Genomic DNA, 22035 nt, shown 5'->3' with positions numbered 1-22035 from the left:
GGAGGGACAGCTTACAAATAACCAAGGTGAGAACGAGGGGTCGAGTTTCCCACCTGGCTGGAGCCACAGGGACAACGTTTCAGTGCTCACACACTCAGGAGACACATCGGAGAGGAGGGTTAGGTGCTGAAGCAATGTCTGTTAGTTACAGCTCGTTACAGTTATTATTGATGCATCTTATTGTCAATGCAAGAGGTGAAGTCACTTAATCCATCATTTCTCAGACACGGATGACAGAGCACGTGGTTTGGCAGAGTAAGTTTTAGGCGAGCTAGAAATGGATTGCACAATATTTAAACCTGATTAAGTACATAATAGGCTTAGCAAAGGATTACTTTTCTCCTGACATTTTATACATAAATATATACACACACACACAGAGACAGGCATTTTATCAGTAGCTGCATTTTAGTCTGGTCAAGAGACGACTGCCTATTGCAGAATGACTGGAGTGACACCCTTAAAAAGGAAACTAGTCTTGGTGTGCTTTGCTGGAGAAGAGAAGGTCCTTTTTGGGGTGATTCTCAGGGGTAGAGGTCACATCCAAGCATCACTGGAGGGCTGGAGGGGACAGATACAGGGCTGGGGACTCGCACAGTCCTGGCTGGTGGCACACTGAGCTCCTTCCCTGTGCCAGGCAGGAGATACTGGAGCCAAAGGGCTGGATTGGATTCTGTTTGGGCTGCTTTTCGAGGACTTGGAGAAAAATTTGGCTTATTTAAAGTGCATTTAGAGTTGAAAAGCATCTCAGAGAAGTAGCTTTCCCTACTCCTGCCCTGCAGCATCCATCCCATTTATGCTCCCACTCATAATCTTGTCTAGGCTGTGCCAGTCACCTTCCCCAAGAAGTGTTGGTCTGAGCTCAGCTGCCTCCTGCTAGGGTGCAGGATCATTATTTAATGTCAAACATCCCCAAATTGGGCAGGGATTTGGGCCTGACAGGGACTTCTGCACCAGGAAAACACAGGGCCACATCTCACCAGGCTTTTCAGGAGTGCAAGTGAGCAGGAGTCCTTCCTTCCAGCCTGGAGGTTTCCTTAAGAGACTTAATTAGCACAAACCTCCAAAACTAACGGGGACAAACCTTGGCCTGGCTATTTCCATGAGCAGGGAGACTGCTTGGATGTGCTGGGATTCGGGGTGGCAAGATTTGACCCGCAGCCTTGCCCAAGGGTCAGTCCTCTGAGGAATGCTCTGTCGCTTTTACAGCTGCTTTTCAGAACAGAAGCCTTAAAAAAAAACAGACTCAGGATGCAGAATCTGGAATGGGATGGTTGTATCCCACAGGGAAAACCTGTCCTTGCTCCCCAACACACACACACACGTGCACACACACACACTGGTCCTCCACGTTGAAGTGTAAACTACTCACAACACCACACACTGAGAGAAGTTGCAGATCCTGAGCCAGGGTGTAGATTAGGAATCTCTTGGCTTCCAGCATATCAACAGCAGGATTGAGGGTTTCTTATATTTTTTTCCCTTTTTTTCTTTTTTTTTTCTTTTTTTTTCTTTTTAATCCTAAATCAGCCAGCCACCTGCTAGTTAAAAAGCAAAAGAAAAAAGGAGAATTCCCAGGATTGCTTGCCCTTGCTGAGACAGTGGCAAGTGGCTGGACACTACCAACTGAAAGAGAAAACTCACACACGTCAAAAACCCGAGGTTTGGGGCTTATTCCAAGAGGGAAGATGGGTGCTGGTTGCTCTTTTTCCCTTTTTGGGGGCATGGGGGGGCTTTTGGCTGATGAGGTTCTAACATACACCTATCACCACAGTAATTAAAAAACCACCACCGTACACTATTCCACAGGGAAAAAGAAGACACGTGAACGGACACTGACTACCACGCACAACAAGAGCCCTGCAGGTCAACTCACGGCCTCTTCAGAATGAAAAAGAAAGGAGAAAAGAAGAGCTCAAGACAAGAAAAACAGGAAAAAAAAAAAAAAAGGAAAGAAAAAAATCCCAAAGGATCTCGTTACAAAGACGGGAAAAGAACCACCATTATGGTACACTCTGACTTTCTGAGACAGCTGCAGAAACTCGGCTCAGGCTTCCTCCTCCCTTTTTCCCCCCCAGCTCTTCCTCCCGAGGACAGAGTCCAGCTGCTGCTCACATCTCGTTGGAGTAGGTGTAGTTGGGGGTGGCCGAGTACTGCGTCTCGTGCTGCATCATGGCGCCCTGCGCCGCCCCCATGGCCGCGTTCTGCGCCGCCTGCTGCACGTGGGGATTCTTCCAGGCCCCCGTGGTCCACTCCTCCTGCGCTTTGCTGAAGCTCCCGCCGCTGCCCCGGTAAAACTTGTGCACCTGCAGGGAAAATCCAGAGGGGCTGAGCGCCCGCGGCCGGCACGGAGCTCCCGGGGTGGCAGGAGGGCCACCCAAAGCCATGTGCAACCCCTGTTCTTCCTGCCATACCATGGTGAGAGCAATGAAGGAGAAGACTGCCATGGCTGTGAAGAGCACGGTGGGGATCAGCATCACCACAGCTGAGCCCACGTTGGTCCCAAAGAAGGAAATCGCTGCAATCCAGCCACTGCAAGGAGATGGAAACAACTGGTTCATTCACCAGCTCTCCCAGACTGCCAGCAGCCCTCCCAGCTCCTCAAACCATCTTCACCAAGGAGAGAACCAGTAAGGACGCTAAAACACCACAGTGACCACCCTTGTACCCAACACAGCAGCATTTTCCTTACCAGACCCCCCATCCAGGGATCCCCACTGCCTGGATAATGCTGATCACCAGCTGGGCCATGAAGGTGAAGAAGAAGGCCATGAAGCTGAAGGAACTGTCTGTCCTGCAAGAGAAGGTTCAGTCACGCCTGCACCTCCATCCCCACTGCACTCCATGGGAAGGGAGATGCTCCAACGTATCAGACCTGGCCGTGGTTCAGCAGGAGAGTGATGGAAAGAAAAATTAAAGGCAAAGGAGAAACTGCAAGAGGCTGGAGGTAGTCAAGGGGCACCTGGGAAAGCCACGGGGCACCAGACACTCCCTATGGCTCAGTCAAATGGGCTTGAGGACGTCTGTGTTGGGACACAGCTCTCAGCTCACACCACCCCACATGGGGAATAAATACACCCCTAGTTCTCTAGATCTGGGGACTGACCTCAGCACCATGGGTAATCCGTACAAACACCTCGAGAATTTGTGGAAAAATATAACAGATGCCTCAGGGATGAGAGGGAAAGCGGCAGCCCAGCTGCATCCTCACCACTGTCCCCCGCCACTGCACAGAGGCACAAGGAAAGTGTCCTTACAACACCTGATCGGGGGTTTGGCCCCCCAGGAAATCCCAAACACTCTGGTTTTGAAGGTTAGAAAGTAAAGCTAAAGGGCTGCACAGAAAGGAATTCCCCCAATTAGTCAGGCAACGCCCCAAGCTAAACACTGACCGTTTACGAAGGAAAACAAGGCAGAAAGAAGCCAGGCTCAGGTGCGACCACTTACTTGAAAGCTTTGTAAATAGGTCTAAACCAGCAGACATAGGAGCAGGGCGTAAAGAGAATGAGCCAGAGAATTGCCAGTCCAAAATTTACAGCTCCGCCGCCTCCAATGAGCCACGCGAGGCAGCCCACGAGATTCACCGCCAAGGTGATGCTGTTCACTGCAAACACACACACACACACAGAGCAGAGTAGCACGGATGCAAGGGTGGCACTGAGACACCAAGGACCCCAACCCCAGGGACGTGGCCTCAGAGTCCTGCCCTAGCTGGATTTCCCTTCAATTAAGCTGGGAGCACATTCCCAGGCTGGCTGGGCCGAAGGGGGTCAGGCCTCAGCTGAGTGTAACAGGAGGAAAATCAATGTATCACTCAGAGTTGTAATTCCCTAAGCAGTTCCTGGGCTCTGAAGATTGGCAGGAGTCGCATCCTCCCGCTCCTATTGAGCCAGGACACATTTCCACTAACAGAAGGAAACTGGAGGAATTGTGGTGAAGTTTTTTGCTTGCTCCAGATACATCTTTGCTGAAGGAGCTTGTGCAGGAGCTCCCCGAGCCCCACTGAGAGCCCAAATCCTGAACTCCTGACCCTGCCTCGCCGGTTCAGGGGGTGACACATTTCCCTCACCCACCCCTGCTTGGGATCAGGGCACACAAGGGCTCTGACTATGAGTCCCAGCTCAGCAGACACAGGACAAAGCAGAGAAGGCTCAGCTGCATTCTGACGCCTCCGAGTTCGGAGAATGATTCATTATTTCGACGAGAACGAGAGCCCTCCCACCACCGCCTGCCTGAGAGCTGCAGCTGGCAAGGCAAGGAGCTCAGCTGCCCTAAAGGACATGAGGGACCTTCCAGCCACTCTGTGCTGGGTGTCTGAGGGGCTGCTGGGGAGAAAATGACCCAGAGAGGAGCTCCAGAGGCAAAACCCAAGGGACAGTGACTGGCTCTAGGAGGTGGTGCTGGTGCTGAGGAGCAAGGACCAAGGTCTGCTACATTAAGAGGAAGAACATCCTGTTTGGGATGGGGAGGGAACTGAACACCCCCAAGAGAGCTTCCCCAGGGAAGCACAGCTTTTTTCCTCCCATGCCTTAAACCCTCCTGACATGATGAAGCTACCCCAGGGTCACCCTCCTGATGGGACACAGCCCCAGGGATGCCAGCCTGGTGCCATGGCAAAAGCAGGAACACACCACAACCTCTGTGGTGTTAGCTCAGCTCGTCCTAACCTGCCCCTAAAGCACAGGGCACTCCCTGGGCACTGCTGCTTCCAAAGTTCAGGGGAAATGCCTGATAAGGAACTGAGTTCTTCTAGAAGGAAATGAAATGCTGGTGCCAACTTGCCCTGAGCTGTGCACATTTCCACCTATGCTGGGGTGTGACCTGTCCCTCTGGCTCTGTTCCCTGCCCATGTTTGGTGAAGAAGAGAGATCCAGGATAGCTGGAAGAGCTGGAAGCTGGTGACAGCTCTGTTAGCACAGCACGGCACACAGAGGCATGCAAGAGGAACAGGCAAGCTCCAGGAAGCCTCAAGCTCCACGTTTTGGGGAGCAGGCACACCAACCCTCCAGTCTGAGCTGTCTCCTCCTTACAGCAGGACATCAACAGCACCACCAGTGACCCTGGGACACTGAGCCAGCTGCACAGCTCCATCCTGGAGGCTGGAAGGGCTGGGATCCATGGGATGCTGCAGCCCACCTCTCATTCCTGACTTTTAACAGGAGACACCGAGGCCTGGAGGGGGAGAAGGGCTTCCCCTGACCTTGCCCTGCCCTTTCAGCTGGCAGCTCCCAGAGGAGCAGCCTTTGGAGAGGCAAACAGATCCCACTGGAGCCATTCCCACAGGGCCACTCACGCATCCAGAGGTAGTAAAGCCGCTTGGCCATGGTGCGGTGCTGCGGCGGGATCTCCGCATCGAAGTCCTGGTAGAAACATGGCTTCAGGGGGATGAACTTGGGCAGGGGAGGGAAGTTGTTCACCTTTTCTGCAAGGGAAAGTTTCACTGGTGTCAGGCTGAACAAAAACCAGGAGGCTTCCTAAATGACCCCAAGAACAGTCAAATTTTATACAGGAGTTAAAGATTTCCCATGGAAACTGCCACCAACTCACCCAAAAGAATCAAATTCAGCCCTCACTGGCCACACAGATCCTGCAGCCATGGACACCCACCACCCCACTGGTGACTAACAAGGTGACATTATGGCCCCACAAGGATCTCCAGAGGCCCCCGTACCTGCCATGCTGGCACACGCTCAGCCTCTCTGCTCCTCGGGAAAAATACTTGGGAAAAACGTGGGAGCTTCAGCAAAGCTGGAGGAGAACGAGAGAAAAAAAGGTTGATTGAAGTGGTCAGGGACGTCTGCAAAAGCCTTCACCTTCCCCCCCATTCCCAAACAACTCAAGGACAGCAGTTGGCTTCACTTCTGTGACACTCTGGACTATCACATGCAGGCTGGCACCTGGCTGATAAATCCTGGCTCCTCTGGCTCAGGCTTATGTGCCAGTTAAGGCAGAAGATTACGAGAGGATCCAGTGATGTGGGGCCTCCCACTCCCAACTGACCTACATCCAGGAGAGGGCCAGGTAGGGCAGCAGGGAAAGGAGGTGGTTGTGGGCAGTTTGAAACCTTAAAGTTCATGACCTGGCCCCAAAATAATTAATTAAAAAAATGTATAATTGTTGTTATTTTTTGCTGAATTCCAGCACAGGGGACTACCTGGCGGCCTCGTAGCTGCCATCTCTGCAAGCCTAAGCCAAAAACAAGCCCAAAAAGGGAGCAGAAAATCAGAGCAGAGAAACCAGCTGGAAAAAAAAATAAATCAGTGGCGATTGTCACTAATGAGTCACTTGAGTGCCTGGCTTAACAATTACTCATGTCATTTGGCACCTCATCGCAGAGCATGCAGGTGGGAAAGGGGGGGAGCTCGGCATCCCAGGACCATCCCAGACCATTCCATGCTCAGCTCTGTGCCAGATGTGAAAATTACGGCGAATTAAAGCAAAAAATTATTACCTGAGGTTTTAAACAGAAGGGTGAAGATGGCGTATCCCCGCAACCTGCCTGCATGTTTTGCCCTTTCCCAGCTATCCAGGCAGCGACCAACACATTTCCCAGGACAGGGGGTCCCGGCAGTTTGTGCCTGGGGCTCCTGGGGGGATTTGGGGGCTCTGTCTAGGGGTCTTTTCGCACCCCCCTGCGCTCGCCGTGCCCGACATCCGCCGGCAGCCCCCGGATGCTTCCATCCCGCCAGTGCTATAAATACGAGCTCCTCGGGCGCGGTGACGCTCACCCGGCCCTACCCACGTGTGCCGGGAGCGGGGACACACGGCCCGGCACCCCCCGGCCCCGCCACCGTGGGGGAAAGCACCGGGACAGCGAGACATTCGGGTGGGGTTTTTTTGCAAAATTCGGAATATGGTGGAGTGGATGGAAAAAGGACGGGGGATCGCACAGGTGATGGCACCGAGAAGAAACCCCTCTGGTGCGCGGGGTGCGTTTGGGGAGGGCAGGCAGGGCTCGGCATCGCTGCCTCTGCGTTTCCACGCGTGAAGGGCTGCGTGCCCCACGCATCCCCACCTCAAAGCCGGCGCAGCCTCCCAGCAGCGGCCTGGATCGGGGAGAAGGGCGGCCCAAGCCCCGCTCGGTCCCCGGTGCACCCACGCATGTGCAGGGTCACCGCGGCTCTCCCCACGCCGCGCATCCCCCCCCGCAAGAGGATGCAGAGAGGGAGGTCGGTGCAAAGGGCGGTCAGCCCCCTCGGGGGCAGCATCCAGAGCCCTCACGCCGAGGCGTTTCCCCTCTCCACACTCCCGGGACTCACCACGTGGCGTGACCCGTCCCGTCCCCTCCGGTCCCCGGCGGGTGGCGGCGGCCGCCCGCCCGCCCGGTGCTGCTCCTGCCGCAGCGACTGCGCTCTCGCGAGACTGCGGCGCCGCCGCCACCCGGGCTATGGGCAGCGCCGGGATCTCGCGAGAGCGCCTGCCGCTGTCCAGGGTCCTGATGCCGCCGGATGGAGGGGCGGGGCCATGGGGAAAAGGCGGGGCCTATGGAAGGGGGCGGGGCCTTTATGGAGGGCTATATAGGGCTGGGGGTTCCATGGGGCTGGGAGTGCTCTATGGGGCCTGGGGGGCCCTATCAGGCTGAGGACTCCATGGGGCTGGGAGTGCTCTATGGGGCTTGGGGGGCTCTATAGGGCTCAGGGCTCCATGGGGCTGGGAGTGTTCTATGGGGCTTGGGGGACTTTACAGGAATGGGGGCTCTGTGGGGCAGGGGTGCAGTGACCCCTACCCAGGGTATGGCAAGCATTATGTGGGTAGAAGACCGCCCTCAGAAGGGCAGGGGCTCTTGGGGACAGCCCCTGGCACAGCACACAGGCTCCCTCTATCCAGGAGGCAATGGGAAACCAGCAGCTCCCCCCCAGCAGTGCCAAGTTGGGGGTACTCCATGTCCATACCCTGATGTGCTTCATTCTGGGAGCAGTAATTAATGAATGGCTTGCATAAAGGGCAGAGGACATGTTAATTGCTTTTGCCAGTGATGCCAAGGTTGGGATGTGGAGGGCAGGGGAAGGGACTGGACTGATTTACAGACAGGACAGGGATATAAATCCCAAATCAGCCTGAGAGCTCCATAGGCTGTGTCCCTTGTTCTCAGTGCACTCCTGCCTTAGAGCTTGTGAGAATATCAGTGAAATGTTGTGAAAATTATTTTTTTTTGACAGCTAAATCATCCTCCCTTCCCAGGGTCCAGCCTCGAAGGTCACAGAGGGGCAGCAAGGACAACATCCCACCAGGGGAAGATGAGAACAGCTGGGTAAGGAAGCAGCAAAATCTCTTTACACCAGTGAGCCCTGGTGGCCAAATCCCTTCGGCAGGGGAAAAGCGTTGCTGTGGGGATGCAAGGAAGGAAGCCTGGCAGAATCAGGGAAAATGCCTGCTTCACAGATGGTAAAATAGAGAGAAGCAGGAAAACCAGCGTGCCACAGATGACCCCATAGCAGGGGGCCCAGCTGTCCACTCTGACCCCTCTCTGGGTCTTGGAGCCTGAGCTGATCCCCTCAGAGAGCAGGGACCCCTGCACACCCAGCTCCATGTCCTGCCCAGCAGCAGGGAAGGAAAGGTGGGGAGGGATGGGATCATGGATTCCAACTCCTGCCAAGCACTGGGGATGCTCAGTGCCTTGGAGAGCTGCTCTGGCTCTGCCTGTGGGCACTGAGCACACTGCAGATTTGGGGCTGGATTCTTGTCCTTTATTTCTTTCTTTCTCTCCAAGCTTTCTCACACCTAAATTTCCTCCCCATCTGCATCTCTGCTGCCTCAGCACCTTCCCATGCCACTAAGGCTTTGGGAATGGTCACCTACAGAGCTGATCCTTGCCCTTGGCACTACCACATTCCTGTCTGCCTGCAGATTTTCCAGCCAGGGATATTCAGGGATCAAATGGATGTGTGCTCCCCTCCTTCCCAGGGAATGCCTGCAGAGCCAAAGGATAACAGGGGGAAGAACATCCCTGCCCATCCCACACTCCCTAAGCAGGGCAGGCTGGGGAGGAAGGACAAGGCCAAAGAAAAGTAGCAAATTCCCAGCAAGAAAACAGGTTCAAATCCAAGGAAATCAATCCACAGGTCCAGTTTAGCATCAGTCTGTCGGTTGGAGTCCAGACCAGCTGCAGCTGACCCAGAGACCAGTCCTGACATAGCTGAGACTAGGACTGAGACCCTTGGTTTGAGCTTAAAAGGAGCTCCTGGGCCATGGGTGAGGGGGGAATTGGGGTCCCAGGTGGGGTTGGTGAGGAACATTCAGGTTTATTAATGCCCTCAGGGTCCTTACAACATCCCTCTGCTTATCATGCTGGAGCTCTGCAAAGGGATTTGTCTTATGGAAGGGATTTTTCCCTTTTCTTTTACTGTCGGGCTATTCAAAATGAGGATTATCTTGAGCTCTGTAATTTTCTGCTTACGGCAGGGATAAGACCTCAGCAGAGAGCTGGTGCCACCCCAGGATGCTCCAAGGGTTCCTCTGGCATCTTGGCACAGCCCCTGCACCCTGGGCTGCATCCTCAGGGGGCTGCTCCTGGGAAGCAGCAGCTCCAGGACCGTGATTGGGGTGGGGACAGGGGATCCCTGCTGCTGTGGCATCCTGGAGGTCCCTCTGCACCCCTTTTGCCAGGGTTACAATCCACCCTGGCATCAGCCTGCTGCTGAGTGCAACGTGATGAGAGGCTGAGACCTGAGCCGCGCCGATGTGACGCAGAGATGGGCAATGGCACCCAGACTTTCCTTGTATCGGATGCTCCCACTTTCCGTCCTGTTCCCAAGCAGGGCCACCTTGCATGAAAGAAAATATGGAGAGGGCAGGTGGAGGACAGGGGCTCAAGTTACTGCTCCTCTCCAGCTGCCCTGGTCTCTGTTAGGAATATGTTTCTGGGTTTTTTTCCCCATTTTCCCAGGTTTGTCTGGGCTCCGTGCTGTGTCCAGCAGCCCTCTCCATTCTTGCCACCACCAGCTCTCCTCTTGGCTGCTGTCCCAAGCAGCTCTTCCAACCTCCTGTGGGGTTGGGACCAGGCAAGAGGGTCCCACAGGGATTTGGAAGTCCTCTGGCTTGGGGTTGGGATGGCATTGGAATGCTCAGAGAGAAACTGTAATGGGAAAGGGGAAGCAGAAACCACTCCCTGGGGGTGGGTCCTACTGTAACCACAGTGGCTGCTCAAGAAGGACAGATGGAAAATACTCAGTGTGTAATTCCTTTACTCTTATTTTTTCATCACTCCTGCCTTTCCCATTTGCTTCTTCTCCATTTTAAAAAGGACTCCTCATTCTCTTTTCCAGCTTTTGTTTGCCTGACCCCCTATGGCTGGAGCTGTCTGTGCCTTTGTCTCCCATCCCTGCTTTTCCTCTCCCACCCCACTGAGCTCATTTCAGCTATTCCTTGGCTTGGAGTAACCCATTCACTCTGCTGTCCTCCAACAAATAAGCTGACAGGCTAATGAATAGCTTCAGATGGTAATTAGCAATGGAGTTGCTAATAATGAATTTCATTTACATTTTAAGCGCTGCAGAGGGAAAATAATGCCTGTCGTTAATGCCCTCCCTGCTCCCAGCACAGCCTTGGCCTTGGGGGGAATGCACCCTCTGCAAGCCTTTCTGTGATTGCACCTCTCCTGCCTCCATTTCGGAGGCTGTGATAGGCAGAGTTCATTAAGCAGCAATTAGTGATGGAGGGGGGGAGAAGCTGCTGCTGCTTCCATCATCCGATGGTGGGGAAGCGCCACGATGCCATGGAAAATGGGCCACGGGAGGCAGGAGCTGGTTCTGGGCCAGGAAAGAAGGGCTGGATGCTTCAGGCAGCACCAGGGACTCACGTGGCTTGCCCAGAGCCCTGGAGCTGTCAGCCCTCCGTGTCCATGTAACCCTCCCAGGCTATGTGGATAATGACCCTGAGGGATTTCTCAGTCACTAAAATCCCTCCCCATTATTTCCTCAGGGGTTTAGCACATTTTGAAGGCAGGGCTTTCCCTGATGGGTTTAATTCATCCCTGCCTGCCCAAGGAAGGAACCAAGTGGCTTCTGCACAGATTCCATGAATTGTCAAATTGAAAGGTGGAGAAATGTCATTGTTTTGTCTCATAGCAGTGAGGAATTCACAGTGGGAGCACAGGGAATAGGTTTGCTCACTACTGCAGAGCACCACAAGGGAGTTGGGAATGCTCAAAGCCTGGATCTGGTGCTGGGGGTGAGCCTGGGAGCATTGCCTGCCCTACCTCAGTTTCCCTCTGTGTGCCCAAGGAGCCCCAGGGAGGGTTAGACAGATTGGGAAACAGTGCTCTGCACCTACAGGGGTTTTCCAGCACACTGCTTGTGCATGGAGGATCCCATCCCATCCCATCCCATCCCATCCCATCCCATCCCATCCCACAGACCCACCCAGACCCCAGTCCAGTGTTTGGATTGGGGGGGTGTCCAAAATCTACCCCCATTTAGGCAGTGGGATCCACAGAAAGCTGCTTTGGGAACCACAGGGATGTGGCATCCTCCCTGGATAGGAGGTGACAGCCACATCCTGCCTTCACCTCCACGGACATGGGAGATCGATTTATTTATGGTTTGTTTTTTTTTTTTTTCAAGCCCTGCTAGGAGTGAAACCAATCCAGGGGCCTCCAGAGGCCGATAAGATTTGACTGCAAGTCAATACTCACATGTCTTTCCACTGTGCAATGATCCCCTGGCCAGCAGGGCGGGAGGGGACAGGCAGGTGACAGGGGCGGGCAGAGGGCCAGCCTGGGGCAGGGACGTCGTCGCCTCTGCTCCAGGAAGGGATTGGGGGCAGGAAGGGGACATCTCCTAGCCTGCAACAGGGATTTTCTGAAATTTGTTGCCAGTACATGTAATGGTGAGCCCAGAGTGGGCAGCTCGACACTGGGAGGTGAATGAGGGACAGGGACTGGGAGAGCAGTGGGGAGAGGGATAGAGAAGGAGGAGGAGCAGGGGAGAGGGAGAGAAATTGCCCGTGAAAACCAGCTCTGCCACGGCATCTGCTCCTCGGAGCTTTGGGAATTGAGAGATTTCCCTGCCGGCAGAGCCGGGGCTGAGGCTGCAGGGTGCTGGGGGGAGCAGAGCCCTGGCACACTCAATTCACACTCAATGCCATCTGCCAGGCTTTCTCCTGGCTGCGGGCTCCAGTGGCTTCTCTCATGGCTAATAAGGGTCGAGCTCAGACTCCAAAGTACTTCCCGAAGTACCTGCTGCATCTTCGTGCCATCCCTGGACACAGCGTGGCCGGGATTCCGCATCCCTCTGGGAATGCTGCAGGGCAGGCAGGCAGGGTGACATTTGCAGTTAGCAGAGGGTGTCCTTGAGAGGAGCGAGCGCCGAGAGAAGGGACCAGGTTCTCTTTAAGGGGGCAGGACTTTGGGAACATTATGAAGGCAAGAGTGAGCTTCTCCCTCTGCCTTCCACCGTCCCCTCCTTCCCTTCTCTGTTCCGGGACAGAGAGCCGGGTTCCCTGCCCTTCCCTTTGCCTGGCAGGGATGAAGGCAGGAGCTGGGTGCTGGGATGGGCGGCTGAGCAGGGGAGGAGGAGGAGGAGGAGGGGAGGAAGGGGAGGGAGAGGGGGAGGATCTGCTAATTACACAGAACAGCTCTGGGGGCTGCTGAAGTCCAGAATGAAGCAAAGAGCAGCAGAAGCGAGTGCTGCAGTGGGAGCGGAGGAGCCCAAGCGTCACCGAGAGCTGAAGCCGGCTGTTATCCCTGCTGGGAACAACTGGGAGCACCCAGGGGATCCTGCAGCCCTGTCTCCCACAGGAGACAGCCTCTGGCACTACCACCGAGCCCACTGCCAGCCCCCGGAGAGCCGAGGAGAGGGGACTGGTGGTTGCAGCACGCAGGGCTGGGCTGGAGGGCAGCGAGGTCAGCCCTGCTATGGTCGTGGGGGGCTAGGAGCCTGTGTGCATCCACCGGGAAGAGGTGAAGGATGGCTGCTGAAGGAGGGAGAGCCAAGCCCCTTGCCCAGTCCAGGATGGAGAACTTCCGAAAGGTGAGGACCTCAGAGGAGGAGATGCCATTACCCTTCCCAGACCTGCCCCCGGACGTGGTGGAGATGAAAGTGAAGGAGGGCAGCAAGATCAGGAACCTGATGAACTTCGCCATGGCCCAGATGGAGCTGAAGGGCAGGCGGCAGATCGTGTTCAGCGGCTGCGGCAGGGCGGTCACCAAGACCATCACCTGCGTGGAGATCATGAAGCGCAAGCTGGGAGGGCTCCACCAGGTCACCAAGGTACGCTACAAAACCGTGCTGGAGGTCTGGGAGAGCCAGGACCCGCCGCCCCACGGCCCCGCACAGAACCTGACTGTCCACAAGAACGTCCCCTCCATCTGCATCCTGCTCTCCCGGGACCCCCTGGATCCCAACCAGACGGGATACCAGCCCCCCGAGCCCCGGCACGAGGCGGGAGAAGACACATTGGGATCCTCCAGCAAGGGGCTGAAGCGGCCGCTGCCGCCTCCCTGCGAGGAGCTGCTGCCCAAGAAGCTGCAGGTACAGGTGTCTGACAGCCCCAGGGGCACGGGGACCACCGCTGGCCAGCAGGTCCCCTGACCCCAGTGCCTCCCACCCCACCTGCCAGGTATGGAGGCAGGAATAGCCACTCATTCCGGGGTCACTGGTGGGCTGCAGGCTGCCCCTGACCTGTCCTCACTTGCTGCTCCGTGACCCCTGTGGATGGGGGTCCCCAGATTTGGCGTGAGGGTTAAACCCACCATGTCTTGGTTATGGATTGAAGCAGGTGAGCATGTGGGGGGGGGAGCTGGTGACCTCTAATTCAGCCACCCAGGGACACTGTGACCACCAGCCACATCCTGCAGTGACTCCCAGGGAGCCAGAGCAGCCGAGGGGTGCCTGGACCACCACAACCGTTCCCCACTGCAATGCCTCATCCATCAGGAGAGATGGGTTTGCCCCAGGCTTGTTGGAATAAAACCTTCATTATCAAACCTGCTGCTGAGGAGCTGTTGGAGTCATTAAAGCCAGGCTCAGCATCCTGTGAGGCCGTGATTCATCCCAAAAAAAACAAGCACAGGGGGTGCTCCCTCCTGCATCCCCAGATCCAAGCACTGCACTGTGCTGCCTGCCTGTGGGACAGCACAAGGAAATAAAACAACTCACATCAGATACTCTGGTCTGGAGTGGGGGGAAACCACGGTGCGGGGAGCTGGAGGCAGTGGAAGTGTTGGGTGGGGGGTTATTGTGACTGGATGCAACGCCCAGCACAGGATGAGGAGGTTTTGGGGTCATGCCTTGGCTGCCAAATGCTTTGGAGCAAAATCCCTGCTACTTCCAGGGGATAAAGAGAAATGAATGGAAAATAAAAGCTCTTTAGAAATAGTTGAGATATGTCTGTGGGAAAATGGGGGGATCATCTTGGCTGCTGGCTGTGGCATGGATCAGCACAGTGAAGGCTGCTGCCAGCTCACAACAAGGGAATCCCAGCCAAACTCTGTCCCTTGGAAGAATGGGATTGGGGTCTCCTGTGCCAGCACAGCAGCACCTGGCAAAGCCCCAGTTCCAGTGGGGACAGGGGAGATTTGGGGGACAGGTTATGGGATGCCAAGCCCTGATCCACCAGGTCCCCTCTGCCCAGCGCCCAGCAGCACTGCGGGATGAATTAATCAGTATTAAGAGCAAACCCTTCCCAAAATCCACATGTGAGGGATTCTCTGGCTGCAGCTGCCTTATCTCCCTGCCTCACTCCCGCTCTACAGGGACAGTCAGCGCTCTCTCTTTGTCAAAAGCTTGCTTGGCTGGGAGCGGGAATGAAAGGAGAGGAGGAGGAAGAGGAGGAAGCAGGGGCTGTTTTGTGAGGCAGTGACCTTGTTATCTCCCTCAGCAGGCAGCTGCTCCTCGGGCCAGAGGCTCGTGCTTATCTGTCCTACTGCAGATTGATTCCCTTCACTCGAACATTAATTTCCAACTGATTTTTTTATGTTAATGATCATTTTTTGGTGGGTTTGGGGATGGTAAATCTCTGGGCTCTGTCCCATCCAGCTCTTCCCAGTTCCTTTCTCCAGTGCAGACCCCATTCAGGATCAACCCTCCACCCCACACAAGTAGCACTAGGTACAGGCACCTACCCCAAATGCATCAAAAATCACTAATAAAATAATTTAAAACGCTGTAATTAATAAATGCCTCCGTAAACACCCTGATCAGAGCCAGAAGACTATGAGAGCCACACAGTTAAACACTTATAGCCCTTCACCTCCACTGCTGGCACCTCACATTTCTCTGAGCAAGGGGAAAAAATTATAAAACCCACTTATTTCTCCTTATTTTGTTAACTCGCAAGATGTTTTTATTGGATTTCATAGGCAGGTAGTTTCCAATCACAGAGGCAGCACTGGGGATCTTACCCTCATTGCTTTGCTGGGTAATGGCTTCCTGCATGAGAAAATAATAAAAAAATTACTGAAAAAAAAAATTAAAACAGGATGATGATACCGGGGAACATGGTGAGTGGAATAATCACGATGGTTTTGTGGTTTTGTGCAGCACTGCTAAGGCACAGCCCCAGGGACGAGTTTTGGAGCGATTTCGTGCCCAGGCCGGTGCGACGGCGGCTGAGGGCAGCAGCCCCCGCTGAGGGGACAGGGACACTCTCAGAGAACTGCGGAGCTGGCAACTGAGCCGGTGCGAGCCCATTCCCCTCACAGGGACCGAGTGCGGCGGCTGTCCATTGACAGGGACGGGGAGGCTGCGCTGGGGCTGCGCGGGCTCGGCTAAATGGAGACAGCAGCAACCTGAACCCCTCCAAAGTGAGCCCGAACCCCTCATAAACGAGCTCAAACACTCCTGAAAACCGCCTCAGTGACCTGAAGGACCCCCATGGCCGCCCCCCTCACGCACAAAATGGCGGCCGGCCCCGCCCCAAGATGGCGGCGGTCCCGCCCCGCCGCGCCTCCCGTCCATCCCCGCCGCGCCGCCAGCGCGTCCCCGCGGCCTCCCGCCCTTCCACGCTGCCGGCCCGTCCCCGCCGCGCCGCCGTACCCGCCTCAGCGGCCCCCCGGCCCTCACCTCCGTCCCTCCTTCCCGGTGCGGTGCGGGAGCCAGCGGCGCGCGCCCCCCGGTTGCTGGTGCTGTCTCCCCCTTCACAGCCCGCCGCCATGCTGGCCGCCAGCGCCTCTCTCCTCCGCCGCTGCGCCGTCTCCGGCCTCCGCGCCGCCGTCCGCCGGCCCGCCGGCCCAGCAGGTGAGCGGCCGCACTCGTCTCCGTCGCTCCCGCCGCGGTTGGCGTCCGGCTTCCCGGCGCGGCGGGGAGCGAGGCCGCGAGGCCCGGCGCGTCCTTGCGGTGACCCCGCGGCCTAGCGCGGGCCGCCCCCGCCCCCCCGCCACCCCCGCCACCCCCGCCGGTCCACCGGGACCCCCCCGCCGGCACCGCCTCAGCGGGCACCGGGCACCGCCCGGGGGCTGCAGCGAGGGGTGGCGGCGCTTTCCCTGCGCCCCCCGCCAAGGTGACATTGATGGAGGGCGGCGGTGACCTCCGCAGCGCCGGGGCGCCGGCCAGCCCCGCTCCGCTGCAGCTCCGCGCCAGCCCTCACCATCCTAATTAACATCCCAATTAATTTTATTTATTATATTAACGCTCCAGTTAATAGGGAGAGTAGGAGGACCAGCCCCAGGCAGCGTTCTGTGATGGTAGCCAGGGTGGCAGGGCTGGAAGACGGAGGCTGCAGAGAACATACTGCCTGTGCATCGCAATTAATAGCTAATTATCTTCTGCGTCGCAATTAATACCTAATTAACAGACACTTATGCTCGGAGACTTTGTGTGTGCCTCTGCTGCGGCACGTGTGAGTTAAACAGCTGCCTTAAGGAGCCTGTCACTGCGTCTTTTGAAATAATAAGCACAGGATTTCTTAGGCGCTGCTCAACACCTTTGATCTTTTGTTATTTTAAATCCACTAAAGTCTTTGCTCGCTGTTCCTTTGATTTGCTGAACCCCGGCTGCTCCTGGGCCTTGTTTCCAGGAGGCTCTGTGTTCTTCTTTTCCAAGCTCTTGCGTTTCAAACACCCCACTTAACACTGCTGCCACCCTTTTGCAGCAGGGTTCTGTGGCTGCAAAACCTCCCCTGGGCTCCTCGTTCTCAGATTTTCAGTAAATTAATGTTTTTCTTCACATGTGCTTTTCTTCTGTGCTCATTACTGGAGAAAACTGCCCAATTCTGGCCCTCACAGAGAAGCTTTAACATGTTTTTGTGTTATATTAGGTGATTTTAGGCTTAATTCCTATTAAGTTCACTTTAAAGCAAAGGTGCTTGCCCTTTGGTTCTTCCTTGGGCTGGGAATCTCTGCCTGGATAGGTTGGCTGTCACACACACGTCATGTGTGTGACAGTGACCTTGATGGACCCTGCTGAAACTCAGGCCACAGGGACTCTGCAGACACAGAAATAAACATTAATGTGGAAAAGAAACATAGCAGCAATTGAGAAACACACCCTGGAAAGCCAGAGCTTAAATTCTTATGGTCTGTATTTGCCTCCTGCATCCAGGGAATGGTTTTGTTGAGGAAAGACTTCAGATTTTGACTTAAAGATGGTATTTGAGTGCTTCAATTTAGGCTTTTCTCCAGCTGAGATTTGCTGTTTCTCTGTAGGATTTTTTTTGTTTGGGTTTTTTTTGTGTGTAGGAAGAATAAGGATTCTCCTTCAGCCAGCTGAAACCTGGAGGGTTTTCAGCAGTGTCCTGGGAGCAGGAGCATTTCCAGAGCCCTGCTCTTGCTCTGAGCTCAGCTGTGCAGGTGATTTGTTGCAGAGACAGGGTCAAAGGTCTGCTTTGGAGCTGGGGAAATTCCCTAAAAGGAACCAAAAGAGCGTTTTAATTCTGTCTTGGCCTGTTGTTTACTTTTCCATAGCTAAAATAAATAAAGCTATTTTCATGCTTCCATTGCATAAACCAGTATTGCAGCTGAAATGTTGCACCAGGTTAAATTTTGTTAAAAAAGCAAATTGCCTGCTAATTAGGCTGCCATTAGTGAAACCAAAGAGAAGTATATTAGCAAAAATACAGCCCAGTTGTGGGGTTGGGTTTTTCTGTTTTGTTTTTAAATAAAACCCTGTAGTTGATCACTGTGAGTGGTTCATGCTGGGTTAAGAAAGAAAAAGTCAGGAGCTAAATTTGACTTGTGTGAAGCAGAGCTTTGAGCTCCAGGGTCGTATCTGGTGTGTGACCTCTCTGCAAATATTAGTGGAGTGAGATTAGCAGTGGGGAAAGGAAGCACCAGGCTTGTGGTCCTTCAGTTTAGTTCCCTTAGAAAACTGTTCCAACCTTTGTGGGGTAAAGAAAGACAGGTTCATCCAAAAAACTGAAATTTGTGATAGTGCTGAGTGAAGAAACAGTGATCCTGTCAGACTAATTTGTGCATTAGCATACAATCTGCTTTTGTGATTAGTTATCAAATATTAATGCAATTGCAACCTTGAGATCCAGGGGTTTTTCTCTTGGATAGTTTTCTCTTGGATAGATATCTTGTGATCTTTTTTTTTCCTCCTCCAGCCCTTCTGTTGGAAGGAATATCTCTCATCCCTTTGCTTTTGAGAGCCTCTCTAGGAATTGCATGGAATTTTGTTGGTGAGGAATGTGCATGTTAAAGCTTCTCAGTCTCACTTGGCTGTGGGAAGAGGAAGAATTCCTGTATTTTACAGAAGAAGGAATGCCAGAAAACCTCTTCAGGACTGGTATCCAGAGTAGGTTTTTGTGTGTCTTTGCCCTGCTCTGACCACTGCTCTGGGAACACTTTGGAAATCTGATATGGAAAAAAGCAGACACTTTGCTACAACATAAACCACGATATTTAATAAGATATTTAATAAGTTACATCCACCCAGGGCTCATCAATGACTGACTGTAACAAAGGCAATCCATATTTGATGGCTTCTGGCCTCTTGGTCAGGCCTGAAGCAGTGTTATGTTCCTTTTGCTCCAAGTTTGTTCCTTTTTTCCTGCACTCAGCTGTGCTTCCTGCCCGCTGCTACTCTCACGGGTCACAAGAGTCAGATGAAGAATTCGATGCTCGCTGGGTGACATATTTCAACAAGCCAGATATTGATGCCTGGGAGCTCAGGAAAGGTAAGTTGGAGACCAGGGAGGCATAACCTGGAGTAAATAGAAGTTTTCTGACCAGAAATAACAACTTTAGTTGGTGTTCTGTGGACTCCTCATCCCTGGAAGTGTCCAAGGCCAGGGCTTGGAGTAACCTGGTCTAGTGGAAGGTGTCCTTGCCTGTGGTGGTGTTTGTAGGGGTCTTAGGAAGAGAGAAGAGATGAGAATCTTGACTTTATGTTTCAGAAGGTTGATTTATTATTTTATGATATATATTATATTAAAAGAAAATTATATACTAAAACTATACTAAAAGAATAGAAGAAAGGATTTCATCAGAAAGCTAGCGAGGAAAAGAAAAGGAATGGTAATAAAATCTTGTGACTGACCAGAGAGTCTGAAACAGCCAGACTGGGATTGGTCATTAATTAAAAACAACCACATGAGACCAATCAAAGATGCACCTGTTGCATTCCACAGCAGCAGATAATTATTGTTTACATCCTGAGGCCTCTCAGCTTCTCAGGAGAAAAATCTTAGCAAAAGGATTTTTCATAAAATATGTCTGTGACACCTGCCCATGACAGAATGGTGGGCTAGATGATCTCTGAGGTCCTTCCAACCCAAATCATTCCATGATTTTATGATTTTAACACCTGCATGAGAGGGACAGTAGCATTTGCTCCAAGGATAATGTTTTTGAGCTCTGCTGTGCTCATTTTTCTTTGGACTTTGGCTAATGGCTTGGCCATAACTCCCTGCAGACTTTTTGTGTGGCTGTCTCCAGTTTTTTGCTGTGGAATTGCCAAGTTTTATTAAACTTACCCCATTTCTTGGGGTGGTATAGGACTGAAGGTATCTGTAGGGCAGTGTGGGGTGTGTGCACAGGGGTTATGGGGCTGGGGGTGTCTGTAGGGCAGTGTGGGGTGTGTGCACAGGGGTTATGGGGCTGGGATAGGTCCATGGGGCAGTGTGGGGTAGTATAGGAGCAATGCAGTGGTAGAGTTCATCTTTTAAGGCCAATTATGCCCTAAAAATGTGATTTCATAGCAGATAATTGCAGCCAGAGGGATCCTTCCAGCAGCACCTGCCTGATGAGGTGCTGAGTTTTTCTGTCAGAAGGAAGGGAGCAGACAGCAAGGGGCTCCTTTTGAGATGATGACAAGCTGGTTCCAAGTTCTCCTTGGTGTTTCCTTGCCTCCACAGGCATCAACACACTGGTGGGCTACGACCTGGTCCCAGAGCCCAAGATCATCGACGCGGCTCTGAGGGCCTGCAGACGGTTAAACGACTTTGCCAGCGCTGTCCGCATCCTGGAGGTTGTAAAGGTGGGTGGAACTGCCCTGTTCCCATGGCCAGAGCCTGCCAGCAGGGCAGTTTTCCCTGCTGCAAAGGGAAACCACCATCAGTGGCTCCATGATGAGCACGAGGCTTGCTGGTTTCTTGGGGAACTGAGAGAAGTAATTCAGAAAGCTCTCTTGGGGATCACCTGAAACCAGCTCCTTGCAACCTGAATCCAGCCTGGCCAGGGAGTTCAGAGAAGCCAGGACTTTTATTTCAGCCCTAGAGGCCAGGAGCTCTGCTCTGCCACAGGCAGGAGAGGGAGGCTTTGGAAATGTGTGTTTTGAAGTAACTCCATTCTTTGTTTTTTGGTTGTTTTTTTTTTTTTTTTTTCCAGGACAAGGCAGGACCCCACAAGGAAATCTATCCTTACGTTATCCAGGAGCTTAGACCAACTTTGAGTGAACTTGGAATCTCCACTCCAGAGGAACTGGGCCTGGACAAAGCATAAACCTTGTTGGTAAGATTTGGTGTTGCTTTCCCAGACTCTTGGCACGGGAGTCCTGTACACCAAACCCCTTGGCAAAGACAGCATAGGCAAAACCTAATGTGCCCTAATCCCAGACTAAAATAAAGCCCTAAATAAAAATCCTCATGGAAGTGAAGCCTCTTAACTCAGTTTCCTCAGGAGATGACCAGTGTCATACTCTTTTTTTAAATATTATGCCTAGAATAGGATACTGTGTGTCAGACTGCTGCAAACAGTGCATGATTCTGGATATTTTAAGTCCTTTTCCTCCTCCTTGCCCTGGGATACAATGTCTTGGTGCCAGGGGTCCTGAATCAGCTGTGCTGGGAATGCAGTACCTGCATTTTTGAGCTGAGCATGGTTAAACAAGGCTTTGAAGGTAAAAGGGATGAAAAGAACTCATTTGGGACCTCATGGAAACTTTGTGGAGCTTCTAGGCTGCTTCTTTAATGGCTTTTTTTTATTTTTCCCCTGTTATTTTCTATGCCAGGTGGATCATTCAAGCGTTCTGCTGATGCTACCAGATTGTACACCGTCAGTTGGAGAGACAAACTTCAAATCTTACTTGACATAACTTCTTCCTTTATTGAGTCACAGTGGAAGTGCTGTGGAGTTGGGCCTAATAAAGGAAAAACTGGTTTGACTCATGTGGTACCAGTGCCTCGTGTGATCATTTCCTGTTGCTTTTGTAGGGAAAAAGAAGGAACAAACCATAAATGTGCTCGTAGGAGCTTCTAAATTGTTGCTTTCTCTTCAAAGCTCATGCCCAGAGCCTTCCCAAGCACGTGGCTCTGGCAGGGGACGAGCAGGAGTTGTGTGGAGAGCATGGTTCCTGTATGCACAGCTTTGGGGAGGAGGCATTTCCCTGAAATCATGTCCAAAGCCTCTGATGTGGGTTGGGGGCTCCTGTTTGCAAGGGTCGTGTCCTCACCAGGGAGGGGATCTGTTCTGGGGTGGATACTGTCCCTGTTTCCACTCAGCTCTGGCCCAGGCAAGGGGTTGGGAAAGAAAGTAAACCAACAGAAGTGAGTGGGCGGAGAAGGGAAATATCTTAATTCTGTTATTTTCCTCCTAGAAGAGGGGAATTTTTTGGGAAAACAGGAATTTGTTTCTGCACAGCGGGCTCGGGGCAAGAGCTGTGCAGGGCAGGATGCCCTGCTGTTGTGTCCCACAGTCCTGTGCCATCCTGCTGTGTCATC

General features: G+C 53.3%; 3 protein-coding genes across 3 annotated transcripts; 2 read left to right on the top strand and 1 right to left on the bottom strand.

Moving 5' to 3' along the window:
• Window positions 1-119: 119 nt before the first annotated feature.
• On the bottom strand, window positions 120-7393 carry SCAMP5 (secretory carrier membrane protein 5). The gene is made up of 7 exons (XM_030955586.1): window positions 7260-7393; window positions 5672-5748; window positions 5294-5422; window positions 3448-3604; window positions 2693-2794; window positions 2415-2532; window positions 120-2306 (listed from the first exon to the last, which is right to left on the bottom strand). Exons 2-7 carry the CDS (start codon window positions 5676-5678, stop codon window positions 2112-2114), a joined length of 708 nt encoding a protein of 235 aa, XP_030811446.1. The 5' UTR covers window positions 5679-5748; window positions 7260-7393; the 3' UTR covers window positions 120-2111.
• Window positions 7394-12600: 5207 nt separating this feature from the next.
• RPP25 (ribonuclease P and MRP subunit p25) lies at window positions 12601-13926 on the top strand. The gene has a single exon (XM_030955427.1). It carries the CDS (start codon window positions 12906-12908, stop codon window positions 13527-13529), a length of 624 nt encoding a protein of 207 aa, XP_030811287.1. The 5' UTR covers window positions 12601-12905; the 3' UTR covers window positions 13530-13926.
• A 1961-nt stretch (window positions 13927-15887) lies between these two features.
• LOC115907408 (cytochrome c oxidase subunit 5A, mitochondrial) lies at window positions 15888-21490 on the top strand. The gene is made up of 5 exons (XM_030955299.1): window positions 15888-16175; window positions 18937-19053; window positions 20233-20354; window positions 20705-20827; window positions 21327-21490. Exons 1-4 carry the CDS (start codon window positions 16091-16093, stop codon window positions 20816-20818), a joined length of 438 nt encoding a protein of 145 aa, XP_030811159.1. The 5' UTR covers window positions 15888-16090; the 3' UTR covers window positions 20819-20827; window positions 21327-21490.
• The last annotated feature ends 545 nt before the right edge of the window (window positions 21491-22035 follow it).

The sequence above is a fragment of the Camarhynchus parvulus genome, chromosome 10 (assembly GCF_901933205.1).
Source record: "Camarhynchus parvulus chromosome 10, STF_HiC, whole genome shotgun sequence".
NCBI lineage: Eukaryota > Metazoa > Chordata > Aves > Passeriformes > Thraupidae > Camarhynchus > Camarhynchus parvulus.
The sequence above is the reverse complement of the archived record's forward strand: the minus strand, read 5'-3'. Positions and strand labels throughout refer to the sequence as shown.